Below are 14,258 nucleotides of genomic sequence, written 5' to 3' on the forward strand. Positions count from 1 at the left end.
AAGAAAACAAACAAACAAAAATTAAAAGGCTGAGCGTCTATTCGTGTAAAAAAAAAAAAAAAAAGGGCAGCTACTGCCCTATTGCTCAGCTCTGAACAATGGTAAGATAACCCACAGTACCTGGATTTCCAAGTCTTCCCATAAAAACCAGAAATCCATGAATTTCATTGGCAAATATCCCAATTTTTCAAAGTTAATCATCAGCTCAAACTTAAAGACACTGCAAATAAAACATATCTCTAAGGCAGTTTAGTCCAGAGGCCACCTTTGAGCTAATAGCTGCTTTCAAAAAGGTATGAGGGGGCAATAGACAAAGAGCTTATTATGGTTTAAGGTCGAACCAGCTTAAGTTTGAATGTCTACTTCACCACTACATTGTGGATGATGCTAGAAAAATTATCTTTTCAGGTCTGTTTTTCCAACTGCATATCACCCCTCTCCCATTAACTATTGAAAAGTGAAACTCCTAACAGTAGCAGACACACAAAAGATATCACAGAAATGTCCCATTTGCCCCACCTCCCACAACCCTTAAGGTCCTTAAAAAATTTTAAAGAGATCAGCTAATACACATTCTTGAAGATCTTAAAAAACTTATTAAAGCACATCAGAGAAGTGCCTGTCATGTCCATTCCCCTTAACCACTGCTGGGAGAGGCTGTATACACATACACAGAAAATACTGTTAATGTAGGCAACGATATACTCCTACAACTACAACACAGGATGGGACTGTGATGGAAATGGACACCGTTAGGAAAATTTATGTTTTATGATTCTAAACACTTTAATTATTCTTTCCAGCTTCCCATCCTAGGTAATATGGAAAGTAAGAAAAAATTCTTAACAACACAAGGAATTGGCCAGTTGGGGTGGTTCATGCCTGTAATCCCAGCACTTTGGGAGGCCAAGGTAGGTGGATCGCTAGAGCCCAGAAGTTTGAGACCAGGCTGGGCAACAGACTGAGACCCCATCTCTATGTTTTACAATAAATAAAATTAATTTTAAAAAAAGAAGATGATGGAGTTAACTGGACTAAGTCATGTTAAAAAAAGATGAAGAGTCAGAGATCCTTAAGAATAAAGACAAAATTAGTCTGTCTCTTTCATTAATTTCATAGACTCTTATTTGCTGGCAGATTCAGAGTCAGAGTCAGAGAAATAGTTGCATTGCGTAAGCTCTACTACTTTTAAAGCTTCTGGTCAAGTTTCCAGAAAACTTATTTATATTGAGTGTATGGTACAAAGGTAAGCACTTACAACAGATTTTTAAATATAAAAGATGTATCATACTCCAAAGTTCATTTCATATATGATTCCATCAAACCAAAACACTATGGGATTAATTTACTGCTACAGCTGAAATACCTTTTGTCCTCTCAAATACACCAATTAATTTAAAAAATATGGTATCTGCCTACAACTACAACATAGGATGGGACTGTGCTAGAAATGGACACCATTAGGAAAATTTATGTTTTATGATTCTAAACACTTTAATTCTTCCTTCCAGCTGCTTCCTAGTAATATGTAAAGAAAAATTTCAAACACAACATGATTGACAAATTGGAGTAGTGGAAACAACAAAAAGGGTTTATTAACTCTCTGAAAATAATTTATACTTTAAATTTCCACTACAACTTCTAATTTACACAAATTTCTTCACTCTCTCATAAGCAAAAGCAAATATATATTCAATTTGAAAGTGCTGATGTCTACAAATAATCATTAAAGATCTTACAAATGACCAAAAATAGCTCAGATCAGTAGACGAAAAATGTCCCATAATTACAATAAAATTACAAATATGTCTAAGTACCCAAAAGCTAGACTCTTGATACTAATCTTAAAATACTTTTTTCCCTACATTTTTTGAAAAAGTTCTGCTTAACAGAAACACCAAAAAGTAGCCTTTTAATCAATGCTTAATGCAATAAAGGACTCCAGAAATCTGAGTTAAGAAAATCTTTGTATAAGGGCTTTAACCCACAAACATTATGTTATTCGATTTTTTTTTTCTTCAAACATCAGACTACATCACTTTTGTTTGCTGTTTTCATTATTTTTAAAAGAATATTTAGTATACTACTGCTCAGTGAAATGCCTCATATGTTTGTCTTACTTATTACCTTACAGATAACAGTGTCTTAACTTCTGAATTTATTCACAAAAAGTGAAAATAGACAGGATAATGACTTGTTGGAAGCCACGTTTAGAACAGAAATAACAAATGTCAGATGAAAAGGCTCTAACAGAGGGTCTCCGGCACATAATCCTTTTTAAAGCCAAACATCTATTATCAGCTCTTAATCTAAAATTTCTTTACCTGATGACTTGGATTGAAAAAATAAAATGCATATCAAAAAAATGAACACTACAAACTATAACAGAAGTCTGTCTATGCAGTACTACCCTAAGACTTGGTAGAATACAGGACAGAATTACACTTGGCCCTGCAGTCTTAAGTCAAACTGACAAAGAAAAAAACAGAAACAATCCATTTCATGAAACAGTCAGATACTTTCTTAATTATAAAAGTCTACAGACACTCATCCAAAGCATTTCTCAAATTTTTTCAATTTGCTGCTTTTAGACACACTTTGAGGTTTTTAAGTTTACTTTGGGGCAAGTCAAAAAGCTTACCTAAAATAAAGCACTTTACACAAGAAAACGAAGCAGCTGGTCCTAGGATACACCGGAAATAAAAATCGTTGCCTTCAAACCCAGAATCAATAAATTACATGCTTTTAGCAAATTTAACTTTCATTTGTAGGGTGGAAGGGGCACTGTTTTGACAATCCACTAACTACACTGCACGTCTACTCCACCTGAGAGTTTAAGTAAACTCTTCAAGTTGGGTCACCCAGGGACCGAACTTCTACTCTAGGAGACCCAATCCAGTCTACAAATCAAAGAACATCCCCAAACGGTTTCTCCTTCTCCCGGCCAAACCCTTTCCCCTGGGCTACAGAACGTTTTCTCTGAATACCAACACACCCTCCTGTGATCTCTCTCCAAACACAGGACACAGGGAGAACCGAGGCCACTCGTCTCAGACAAGCTGGTGATGACTGCTGCCACTCCACGGGCGGCCCCTCTGCAGAATGGGGTCGGTCAGGATCGACGCGCCCGGTAAAGAACAATACACGAGCCCAGCCACAAACAACACAACTTCCCACGAGTCTGCGCAGCGGGTCTCGGCGGCAGAGAGGACTTCGGAATCCGCCACGGGGCAAGGGCTGGGATAAGAACGGTGAGCCCGATGAGCGCTGAACGAGGACGGCGAGACCGCCAGCCCCGCTGCGGCTGCCTGCACCGGCGCCCGCCGAGCAGACTGGAGGGATGCAGCCACTAGCCTGGGTTCTACCGCTCTCGCCAGGCGACCTGGATGCCCCGACTTCGCTTCTCTGGGAGGCGACCCCCGCCTCCCGGGCCGCCAGGGCGGTGGGGGGTGGGGAAGGCCTCGCCAGAGGCTCGGGAGCTTCCTCGGCACGCCACCGAAGGGAACGCGGTCGGGGCGCGGGGGACAATAGGGAGCGGGGAGCGCGGCCCGCCAGAGTGGCGCCGCTGGCCGGCTGGGCTGACTGACGCGCCCGCAGCGAGGCGCGACTGGGCTCGGCTCGGCCTGGCCCGGCCGCTGCTCCGCCGTGATCGCGGCGCCCCCGGCGCGCGCAGTCGTGCCTCACCTCCCATCCCCGCCGCCCAGGAGAGGAGCAGAATTAACACTCTCAGCAACACCATCTTCCGCTGCCGCCGCCTCCTCACGGGTTAACAGCAGCACATCGATCTGGAGGGAGAAGCTGAAGGGGCTTGGTCCGGAGCCTCCAGGGGAAGCCGGGACCTCCCCTGGCAGGAGAAACGGCGAAGCACCTCCCTCTCGCTCCACTTCAGGGGCCGGCAACGCTCCTAGCTCCTCCAAAACAGGGACCTCCCTCCCCCTCGTTCGTTTCCTTCCTCCCTTCCCCGCTTTCCTTCCCTCGCTCGTTCCCTCTTCTCTCCCCCCTCCCTCGAAACTCGGACCTCCGCCTCCTTCCTCATCACGTGACGCACGGACACCCAACAGGCACGCGGAACCGCGCCCCTACCTCCCGCCCATATCCGTCCCCTGGGCGCTTCAGGGGCGCGCGCATGCGCGCAGGGGACGGTTTCCGTGCTGCTGGGCCTGCCGCCGCTTCCTGTCCGCCGGCGGAGAGCTGGGATTGGACTTGGGAGGCGGGGTTTGTCCTGGTTCCGCCCCGGGGCGGGAGCGCTCCTACGCGGCGATAGTGCTCCGCTACGTGTTACAGCTGCTGAGGACCATCCCTGGGGCTAAAATAGACCGTGAAAGATGTAAGCGGGGCTGCTTTCCACTTCTTAACGTCACAAGTAACAGCGGTTCTGTTTCTTCTTTTTCTGCCTCTCCTGGTGCAACACAGCTACGAAGTAAACAAAAGCAAAGTCCCAACGAGCAGTAATTATAACAGCCACAGCCTCAGTGATCGGAACATAAATGCAGACCTTCAAGGGGCGGGCGGAAAAGACACCATGTCCGAGATGTACTTTTCGGAGCTCTTTTCAAATTTATGTCACAGACTAAGGCCTTAGCCTCTGCAAAAGCATGCAGCCTGAATTAGACAGTCTTGAATCTCCAGTCCAGAAAATGTCCTCTTTCCTCTCTCTCTGTCACATGTCTGAAGAGAATCCTTGTACATCTTCTCCCAGCTTCTTAAAGCTTGTATTTGTTTTCTGGTAACTCATTTTGAGTCTTTAAAATTGCATGTCATCACTTTGGAGGCCAAGGTGGGTGGATCACCTGAGATCGGGAGTTCAAGACCATCCTGACCAACAGGGTGAAACCCCATCTTTAAAAAAAAAAAAAAAATTCATGTCATGAACTAGAACTTTTTATGACATTTAATTAGACATTCTTCATCAATTTCGCATCATGCTTGAGTAGGCTGAATTAGGAAGTGTGTGTGTAAATTGTTTTGTTTTGTTTTGTTTTCTAAAGACAAGGTCTCTGCTGTCTCGCCCAGGCTGAAGTGCAGTGGTGTGATCATAGCTAACTGTAACTTCCAGCTTCCAGGCTCAAGCGATCCTCCCACCTCAGCCTCCCAAGTGCTGGGACTGCAGGCGCGAGCCACCAGGCTCGGCCTTAACATTATTAATACTATAATTCCTGGACTGTTACCTTGTATATTTTATACCATTTATTATCATTAACATGAATCAAGAGTATTCTTTCTCAGTTTGAGAAATGAATGATTCCAGTTTTACTGCAACATTAATAAGCTCAAAACAGACGTTTCAAAACCATCATAATTGTGTCCTATATGAGATATGTGGAATCATCAGAGTGATGGCAGAATTTCACAAATGGTTTTTTATTTCCTTCGTTAAAAGATTCAGACTTAGGAAACAGTTACCTGCAGACATTACATTGCATATCACCTGTGCTTTTTACTAATCTCTCGTGGTAGCGCTGTCAACAAATGATTTTTTTTTTTTTTTTTTTGAGACGGAGTTTCGCTCTTGTTACCCAGGCTGGAGTGCAATGGCGCGATCTCGGCTCACTGCAACCTCCGCCTCCTGGGTTCAGGCAATTCTCCTGCCTCAGCCTCCTGAATAGCTGGGATTACAGGCATGCGCCACCATGCCCAGCTAATTTTTTGTATTTTTAGTAGAGACGGGGTTTCACCATGTTGACCAGGATGGTCTCGATCTCTTGACCTCATGATCCACCCGCCTCGGCCTCCCAAAGTGCTGGGATTACAGGCGTGAGCCACCGCGCCCGGTCAAGACTGCATTTTTTGGGGGGTGGGGGGGGCAAGCACGGTGGCTCACGCCTGTAATCCCAACAGTTTAGGAGGCCAAGGCTGGCAGATCACTTGAGGTCAGGAGTTTGAGACCAGCCTGGCCAACATGGTATTTTAGTCTACTAACAATACAAAAATTAGCTGCACGTGGTGGAGTGCACCTGTAATCCCAGCAACTCCGGAGGCTGAGGCAAGTAATCCCAGCCACTCGCCAGGCTGAGGCAGGAGAATTGCTTGAACCTGGGGGGCGGAGGTTGCAATGAGCCAGGATGGAGCTGCTGCCCTCTAGCCTGGGCAACAGAGCAAGACTCTGTCTCAAAAAAAAAATTAATTAATTAATTACAAATAAAAAAATAAATAGCCAGGGCAGTAGTGTGCACCTGTAGTCCCAGCTACTGAGAAGGCTGAGGTGCGTCGACTGCTTGAACCCTGGAGGTTGAGGTTGCAGTGAGCTGTAATCACGCCACTGCATTCCAGCCTGGGTAACACAGACCTTGTCTCAAAAAAAAAGAAATACTGTATTTTTTTTATTTGTAAAGCACAAATGGCATTACATACCAGCATCATAATGAATGGTACTCCAGTGTTTGGACCACTATTTTAACTTACTTCATTACTGATATTTTGCAAATGTATGGAACTGATGATGTTAAAGGTCTGCATCTCTACTATCAAAGACTGCCTGGGTTTGACTCTTAGCACTGCCATCCATAAACCCTGTGACTTTGACCAAGTTTTTTGCCTTCTAACTTCAATATTTTCCTTTTCTTTTCTTTTTTGTATGTTTTGTTGTTGTTGTTTTGTTTTGAGACACGGACTCACTCTCTCACCCAGGCTGGGGTGCAGTGGTGGTACAACCACAGCTCACTGTAGCCTCAGCCTCCAGGGCTGAGGTTTTCCTCCCCTGAATCTCCCAGGTAGCTGGGACTACAGGTCGGGGGGCCCCACACCAGGCTAATTTGTTTTATTTTTTGGAGAGATGGGGTTTTGCCATGTTGCTCAGGCTGGTTTCAAACTTCTGGGCTCAAGTGATCTGCCCACCTTGACCCCACAAAGTACTGGGATTACAGGTATGGGCCACTGCACCTGGCCACAATATTTCTTTTATAAAATGACAAAAAATATTTGCCTCAGCAGATTGTTTTGATGATTACATTTAAATTAGTTAATATTTGTAAAGCAATTGTAACAATATACCTGGCATATAATAATTGATATATAACTATTAAGTAAAAAAATATATAAATATCATGGTCACTCCATGAACACGCAAACATCCACTTGAAAGCAGTCATTATTTTAATAGCATTATTTCCTCAGAAACAATACAGTTTTGATATTACCAGTGTAATTAAAGTTATCCTCAAGTTTCAGTAATGGGATATTCAGCTTGTAAGCAAATGATCATACACATACAGTATACTAGACAAGTACTACTAGAGGAGAATGCTTGTGGCACCGAACAAAGGCTAATGCTGGTAAACATTTCAACAATTACATTGTGAATTTCCAACTTCTACTAAACTGCCTGCTGGGTGTCCCACTGTCATGCCAAACTCAATATATTTAACTTCTTATCTCTGATACTGGCACTACCACTCTCCCAGAAACCTGGAACCATTTAGCCTGGGCACTTTGGAAGGCCAAGGCTGGGGAATCACTTGAGCCCAGGAATTTGGGACCAGCCTGAACAACATAGTGAGATCTCGTTTCTATTTACAAAAAAAAAAAAAAAAAAGTAGAATCATTTTAGATTATTGCTTTGTCACCAAGTCATATTGATTCTTTCCTAAAAATGTCTTTGTGCCTTTAATTCTCCCCTTTACACTGCTGTCGCTCTGATTGGCTTTCACTCTGAGGGTATTCCAGTGTTACAAATTTGGACCACTGCTTTACTTCAATTATAATATTTTATCTTGCTTAGATTGCTGCAGAACTCTTAACTTATATCTATTACTCTAGTCTCTCTTCTTTTTGGTCCTGCTTTCAAACTTCTTGTTAATCCACTGCAATTTGTTTCCACCTAGCTTTGTAAGAGGATACTTTTTCTGGGGTCATCAAAGACATCAAAGACCTGTCAGTGATCGATACCACTATACACCTACACTCCTTATCTTTCTGGACCTTTCAGACAACACTCTCTCCTCAAAACTCCCTCTTTATAATAGTTTCCAAACCTTCACTCACTCCTGACTTTCTTCTTTACCTTCAACTACACTTTCATCTGCATCTTTTTCCTGGAACTTTATCTTCTCTTCACCCCATAAATATTAGTGATCCTCAAGATTTTACCTTTGGCTTTCTTCTCATTTTCACTTGCATGATGATATTTTGCTACCCCCAAATGTGTATGACTCACTAGGCTATCAACTCCATGAAAACAAAGGTTTGGTCTGTCTTGACAATGCCTAGCACATTATCAGCACTTTTCCTGGAACACTATTCCAATCACATTTTCTTGGGACACTTCCTATGCCTCCAAGGCCAAAACCCATATCCTAGTTGCACAACTTCCTAGCCATGTGACCTTAGGTAAGTTAAGGCATCTGTGCCACAGTTTCCTAATCTTTACAATGGGGAAAATAGTGGTACCTACTTCAGAATGTTGCTATGAGGGTCAAATAAAGTAACAGGTGTAAAACACTAAGAACAATGCATAGCACATAATTAGTATTATAAAATATTTTAGATGTTGTTATTATTACATATCCAACTCTTATTAGTTATCCTCTACCTGAAATTACACAGCCATACCAAGTAACATGTCCCAAACTGAAAAAAACCCCTACATCAACCCACCCAAACCTTCTCTTCCTCTTAAATTCCCTATTTTGGTTATTGGCAACACCATCCACTCAATTACGCAAACTCCCATCCCAATAGACAGATCATCAAGTCATCTTTATTCTCCATCGTATGAAGTCCCTCTACCTACCTTTACTGCCACAGCCCAAGCCTTAGTCTTCCTGTCTCACATACCCACTGCCTGACCTCCTACCAGTCTTTTGAAAATATAGGTCCTTTTATCTGCAAGATGAAATACAAGACCTTTAGCCAGGCACAGTGACTCACGCCGGTAGTCCTAGCACTTTGGGAGGCCTAGGCAGGTGGATTGCCTATGTTTGGGAGTTTGAGATCAGCCTAACCAACATAGAGAAACCCTATCTCTACTAAAAATACGAAAAAATTAGCTGGGTGTGGTGGCACATGCCTGTAATCCCAAGTACTCAGGAGGCTGAGGCAGGAGAATTGCCAGCTTCATCTTTTACCACTCCTCTTTTTTTTTTTTTTTTGGACAAATAGCAGTCTGATCACACATAGTCCAAGAATACTCAAAAATAAATGAAATACAATCAGGTATTTAAGATTGGTCTTCAAAGATTATAGCCAAGGATGCCATGTTTCCCAGTGTGCTCTTGGATAGAAAATCACATCCACACCTCAGTGGCCACCAAACCATTCAGCATAGCTTCCTTAACTGTGAGCTGTTTGAAGCTATTAGTTTGAGTATTATTGAGTTGGTTTTTTTGTTGTTGTTGTTCATTTTGTTTTGTTTTGAGAGACAGTCTTGCTCTGTCGGCCAGGCTGGAGCACAGTGGTGCCATCTCAGCCCACTGCAACTTCCGCCTCCTGGGTTCAAGTGATTCTCCTGCCTCAGTCTCCCAAGTAGCTGGGACTACAGGCACGCTCCAGCATGTCTGGCTAATTTTCGTATTTTTTTTTTACTAGAGACAGGGTTTCATCATGTTACCCAGGCTGGTCTCAAACTCCTGACTTCAATATCTACCATTTATATACTTCTAATATAGCTTTATCAAACTGTATTGTATTTTTTTAAATATTCCTATTCTATTTTTTTTTAAGACATGGTTTTGCTCTGTCACCCAGGCTGGAGTACAGTGGCACTCACCACAGCCACAAACTCCTGGGCTTAAGTGATCCTCCTGCCTCATCCTCCTGAGTAGCTGGGACTACAGGTATGCACTGCCATGCTTGGCTAATTTTTTTTTTTTAATATAGAAACAGGATCTCACTATGTTGCCCAGGCTGGTCTTGAACTCCTGGGCTCAAATGACTGTCCCTCCTCAACCTCCCCAAGTGCTGAGAGTATAGGAGTGAGCCACTGTGCCTGGCCAAAATTTTTTTCTCAAGTATTCATCAATATTAAATAATTGGAAGCTTTCATGGCTAAACAAAGATTCTAGATTTTCTGTGAAAACTGAAAGGTCAAGCAGACCTAGATTCTTGCACAGAATCAATTGGCAGAAACTGAGTAGAGGCTGCCCTCTTTGGACTGGGTTTGTCTAATCTCACCCCAGCCTAGTTATCCCTGTTAGTATTTGAGTTTATGACCCCTGTTTTAAAAACTAGAGCAAGTTCCAAATAGTCCTTGAAGCTTTTTCCTAGATCCCCCTCGCCATAATAATCTCAATCACATTTTAGTCTGAAACACCCATTATTTATATCTGTCATGTGCAATTAATCATGTGTTACTTTATGGAAATTCTCATTATTATGCCAGTGTTAAAGAGAGCAGAGATAGTAAAGTTCTGAAGCAAAGCAGAGGGAACCCCAAAACCATACAGGGTGGCAATGATAATAATCATTCATTCATTTGACAAGTACTTACTTTGTTCCTACTATGGGGATTTCCAGATTACCAAAACAATATTCCTGACGTGGTTCCAGGCACCTTGATAAGAAATTTACCTACATGATTCCATTTACTCTTTGTAACAATGCTATGAAGTAGATATATCTCATTTAACAGATGAGGAAACAGGCAGACCAGGCTTCTAACTCAGGTTTGTTTCACTCCAAATTTGTAGCCTAGTCTTTTAAATTACTGGGTAAATCCATCCTTATTATCATTGCCATGGTCCAGAACCTACCTATTAGCTTTCAAGGGCCGGAAGCTACATTTTCTGAGTGCAACCTGATTTAATCAACTGACAAGGACTAATTCATAGGAGCTAAACTCTCAAGGGACTTATGTCTTTAAATGTCACCTTATAATTTTATGAGTTAGATATTGATGTTAGCAAGTCAATACATTATTTGTTATCAATAGTTGAGAAGCTGAATAATAATTCAAAGTGGCTTAGTAAGCAAGGCATCACTGAAGAAAAAATTAACTGAATGATTGTACTGGCTAATTCAACCAACTATTCAACTTACAATGCCACAATAGAATCTATTGAGGGAATGTAGGTACCAGACCATTCACATGGCCAGGGGACCTCCACCATAGATGGTGATCAGAGCACACTTCAACAAACCCTTATGTTGTGGGATAGTCTCTGGACTCCATGCAGACCACCATCTCCTTTCCTGTTATTATATCCTTCCTTTGGGAATAATATAATTGATTAGACCACTCTTTTTGCATTTATTCAGACTTTGATTCTATTTCCAGCCTTATCCTCACTTCTTTTAAACACGGAATGATTCCTATCTTCTAAGGTAACTATTACAAATAGCTAAGCTGGCCAGGTGTGGTGGTTCACACCTGTAATCCCAGCACTTTGGGAAGCCAAGGCAGATGGATCACCTGAGGTCAGGAGTTCGAAACCAGCCTGACCAACGTGATGAAACCCCGTCTCCACTAAAAATACAAAATTAGGCTGGGCGCGGTGGCTGATGACTGTAATCCCAGCACTTTGGGAGGCCGAGGCGGGTGGATCACAAGGTCAGAAATTCGAGACCAGCCTGGCCAATATGGTGAAACTCTATCTGTACCAAAAATATAAAAAATTAGGCACAGTGGCTCATGCCTGTAATCCTAGCTCTTTGGGAGGCTGAGATGGGTGGACTGCATGAGCTCAGGAGTTTGAGATCAGCCTGGGCAACATGGTGAAACCCCACCTCTACTAAAATACAAAAAAAATCAGTTGGGCATGGTGGTGGGCACCTGTAATCCCAGCTACTGTGGTAGGCTGAGGCACAAGAATTGCTTGAACCCAGGAGGTGGAGGTTCAGTGAGCTGAGACGGTGCCACTGCACTCCATCCTGGGCAACCAAGTGAAACTCTGTCTCAAAAAAAAAAAAAAAAAATTAGCCGGGTGTGGTGGCAAGTGCCTGTAGTCCCAGCTACTTGGGAGGCTAAGGGAGGATAATCACTTGAACCTGGCAGGCAGAGGTTTCAGTGAGCCAAGGTTGTACCACTGCACTCCAGCCTGGGCAATAGAGTGAGACTCTGTCTCAAAAAACAAACAAAAAAACAAAAACAAAAATAGCCAGGCATGCTGAGGCAGGAGAATTGCTTGAACCCAGGGGATGGAGGTTGCAGTGAGCCAAGATCTAGCCATTGCACTCCAGCCTAGATGATAAGAGCAAAACTCCATCTAAAAAAAAAAAAGCTAAGCTGATTCATTCTGTTGATTTGGTTAATTATCATCTTTCTGAGAAGCACTTCATACTAGCCCTTAAGCATGACCCATAGGGGTCATATTTTTATTTTACTTGTAGATACTTAGGTTTTGTCTTCCTAACCACATTGTGACCAACTTGAGGGCAGTGGCAATCATAATATACTTGAAAATCTCTTTATAATTTATAAATTCCTTATTATAAGTTCCATTTCATTTCATTTACAGTACCACATAGCAACATCATCCAAGCTATTTTCCTCCTGGTTTTTTTTTCTCTTGTTTTTGTTTGTTTGTTTGTTTGTTTCTTTGTTTTTTAAATAGGAACCACTCAGACTGCATCCTTCCCTCTTACTCTCCCAAGAGAAGAGAAAAACAATCATCAATGGCAAATGGCAGTTGCAGCGAAGCAACACCAGGACCCAGCTTCACACTCAGGAGAGGACGCTGCACCTCTCTTCATGGTTTCTGGTGTTCTACACTTTCAGAGAAACTTCTCTAGTGATGAACTAGAGAAATTATCCCTGAAAGTATAGTATTCCTTTTTTTTTTTTCTTTTACAAAATGTGAAAACTGAAAAGAAGTAAATTTATGAATTTACCTCCACCCAAGCTTGTAAAACTAGTCAGTGGCAGGACCAGGTTCTTGTGGTCTCCGTTCATCACACTTTCGGCTACATTGGGTTGCCTCTGTACGACCATGCTTTATATTCTCTTTTGGGCCCCAAAGCACCACATCGTACGAAGTCAGTGAAAATTGTGGAGATTCATTATTGTGATCTTAAGTCAAATGGGTCAGAATTCTTACTGTATGCATATTAACAATTGACAACTATACTTCTCAACAATGCAAGTAGTTTTTGCCTGATATCATTCTAGGTCAGAGTTTCTCAATGTACAGCTCGTGAAATATCTGCATTAGAGTAACTTAGGATGCTTATCAAAACCGCAGAGTCCCCATCCTGGGCAACACAGAGAGAACTCATCTGTACAAATAATTTAAAAATTAGACAGATGTGATGGTGCACCCCTGTGATCCCAGCTACTGTGGAGGCTGAGGAGGGAGACTCTCAAATCCAGGAGGTCAAGGCTACAGTGAGCCCTGATAGCACCACTGCACTCCAGCCTGGGCGACACAGTGAGACCCCATCTCAAAAAAAAAAAAAAAAAAATTTAAAAACCCTACAGATTACTGAGCTTTCCATTAATTCTGTTGAATAGCATTCCTGGGGATAAAGCCCAGAAACCCATTTTAATAGATTTCCCACCTGAGGGTTAATTACACTAAAGTTTGACAACCACTGTTTTAAACAAACACAGTAAGGGATATAGTGAAAATGAAAGACCAGGTAACCCTGGAAAGTCAGTGTCAACATAGAAAAATAGTAGAAAAGAGAATATATTTCCTTGATTCTAAGATACCCTCAACTGTAAGATATACCATTGATTTAATAGCAGCTTTTGAAGAAGTTTTTCTAAAATGGGTATACTTAGGTTTTGTTTTAAGAAAACAAAATTAGGCCAGTCATAGTGTAATCCCAACACTTTAGGAGGCTGAGTGGGGAGGATGGTTTGAGACCAGGAGTTTGAGACCAGCCTGGGCAACATAGCAAGACCCCAATTTCTTTAACCAGGTAAGGTGGTACATGCCAATAGTCCTAGCTACTTAGGAGGCTGAAGTGAGAGGATTCTTTGAACCTGGGAGTTCAAGGCTGTAGTGAGCTATGATTGTGCCACTGCACTCCAGCCTGGACAAAAAAATGAAACCTTATCTAAAAAAAAAAACAATTAAATTTCAAAATAGGACTTACTGTGAGATAAATAAAACAGAACTACGTGAATGTTTTAAGCCTGGGTGACTGAGAGAATGATATTAATGTGAAAAAACATGAGACAGACAAGAACAAAAAAAAATTGACATCAGGATTATAAACATAGACTTAGACATTACTTTGAAAGTATCTATACACACACACACCACACACACACACACACACACACACACACACACCCTCAAGGGAAAGTGTATAGGAAAACATGGCCAAAAGACTAATTTTGGAGCATTGCATAGTTCCGGAAAAGTAATGAAAAATAACAG

The 14,258-nt window shown here is 42.2% G+C and overlaps 1 protein-coding gene and 1 non-coding gene across 2 annotated transcripts in view; both read right to left on the bottom strand.

The window, feature by feature from the left end:
• The window catches only part of ADAM10 (ADAM metallopeptidase domain 10), a 153,433-nt gene extending 149,447 nt beyond the window's left edge, over positions 1–3,986 (bottom strand). The window contains exon 1 of the mRNA XM_012443127.3: positions 3,685–3,986. Within this exon, the coding sequence (XP_012298550.1) occupies positions 3,685–3,739 (55 nt within the window). The 5' untranslated portion in view covers positions 3,740–3,986. The remainder of the gene's footprint in view (positions 1–3,684) is intronic.
• Positions 3,987–12,487: 8,501 nt separating this feature from the next.
• On the bottom strand, positions 12,488–12,701 carry LOC135268740 (small nucleolar RNA U3). The gene has a single exon (XR_010337096.1). It is a non-coding gene; the product is annotated as a small nucleolar RNA U3 (small nucleolar RNA).
• Between the last annotated feature and the right edge of the window lie 1,557 nt (positions 12,702–14,258).

Source organism: Aotus nancymaae, unplaced genomic scaffold (assembly GCF_030222135.1).
Source record: "Aotus nancymaae isolate 86718 unplaced genomic scaffold, 86718_ANA_hifiasm-v0.15.2.pri h1tg000041l, whole genome shotgun sequence".
Taxonomy (NCBI): domain Eukaryota; kingdom Metazoa; phylum Chordata; class Mammalia; order Primates; family Aotidae; genus Aotus; species Aotus nancymaae.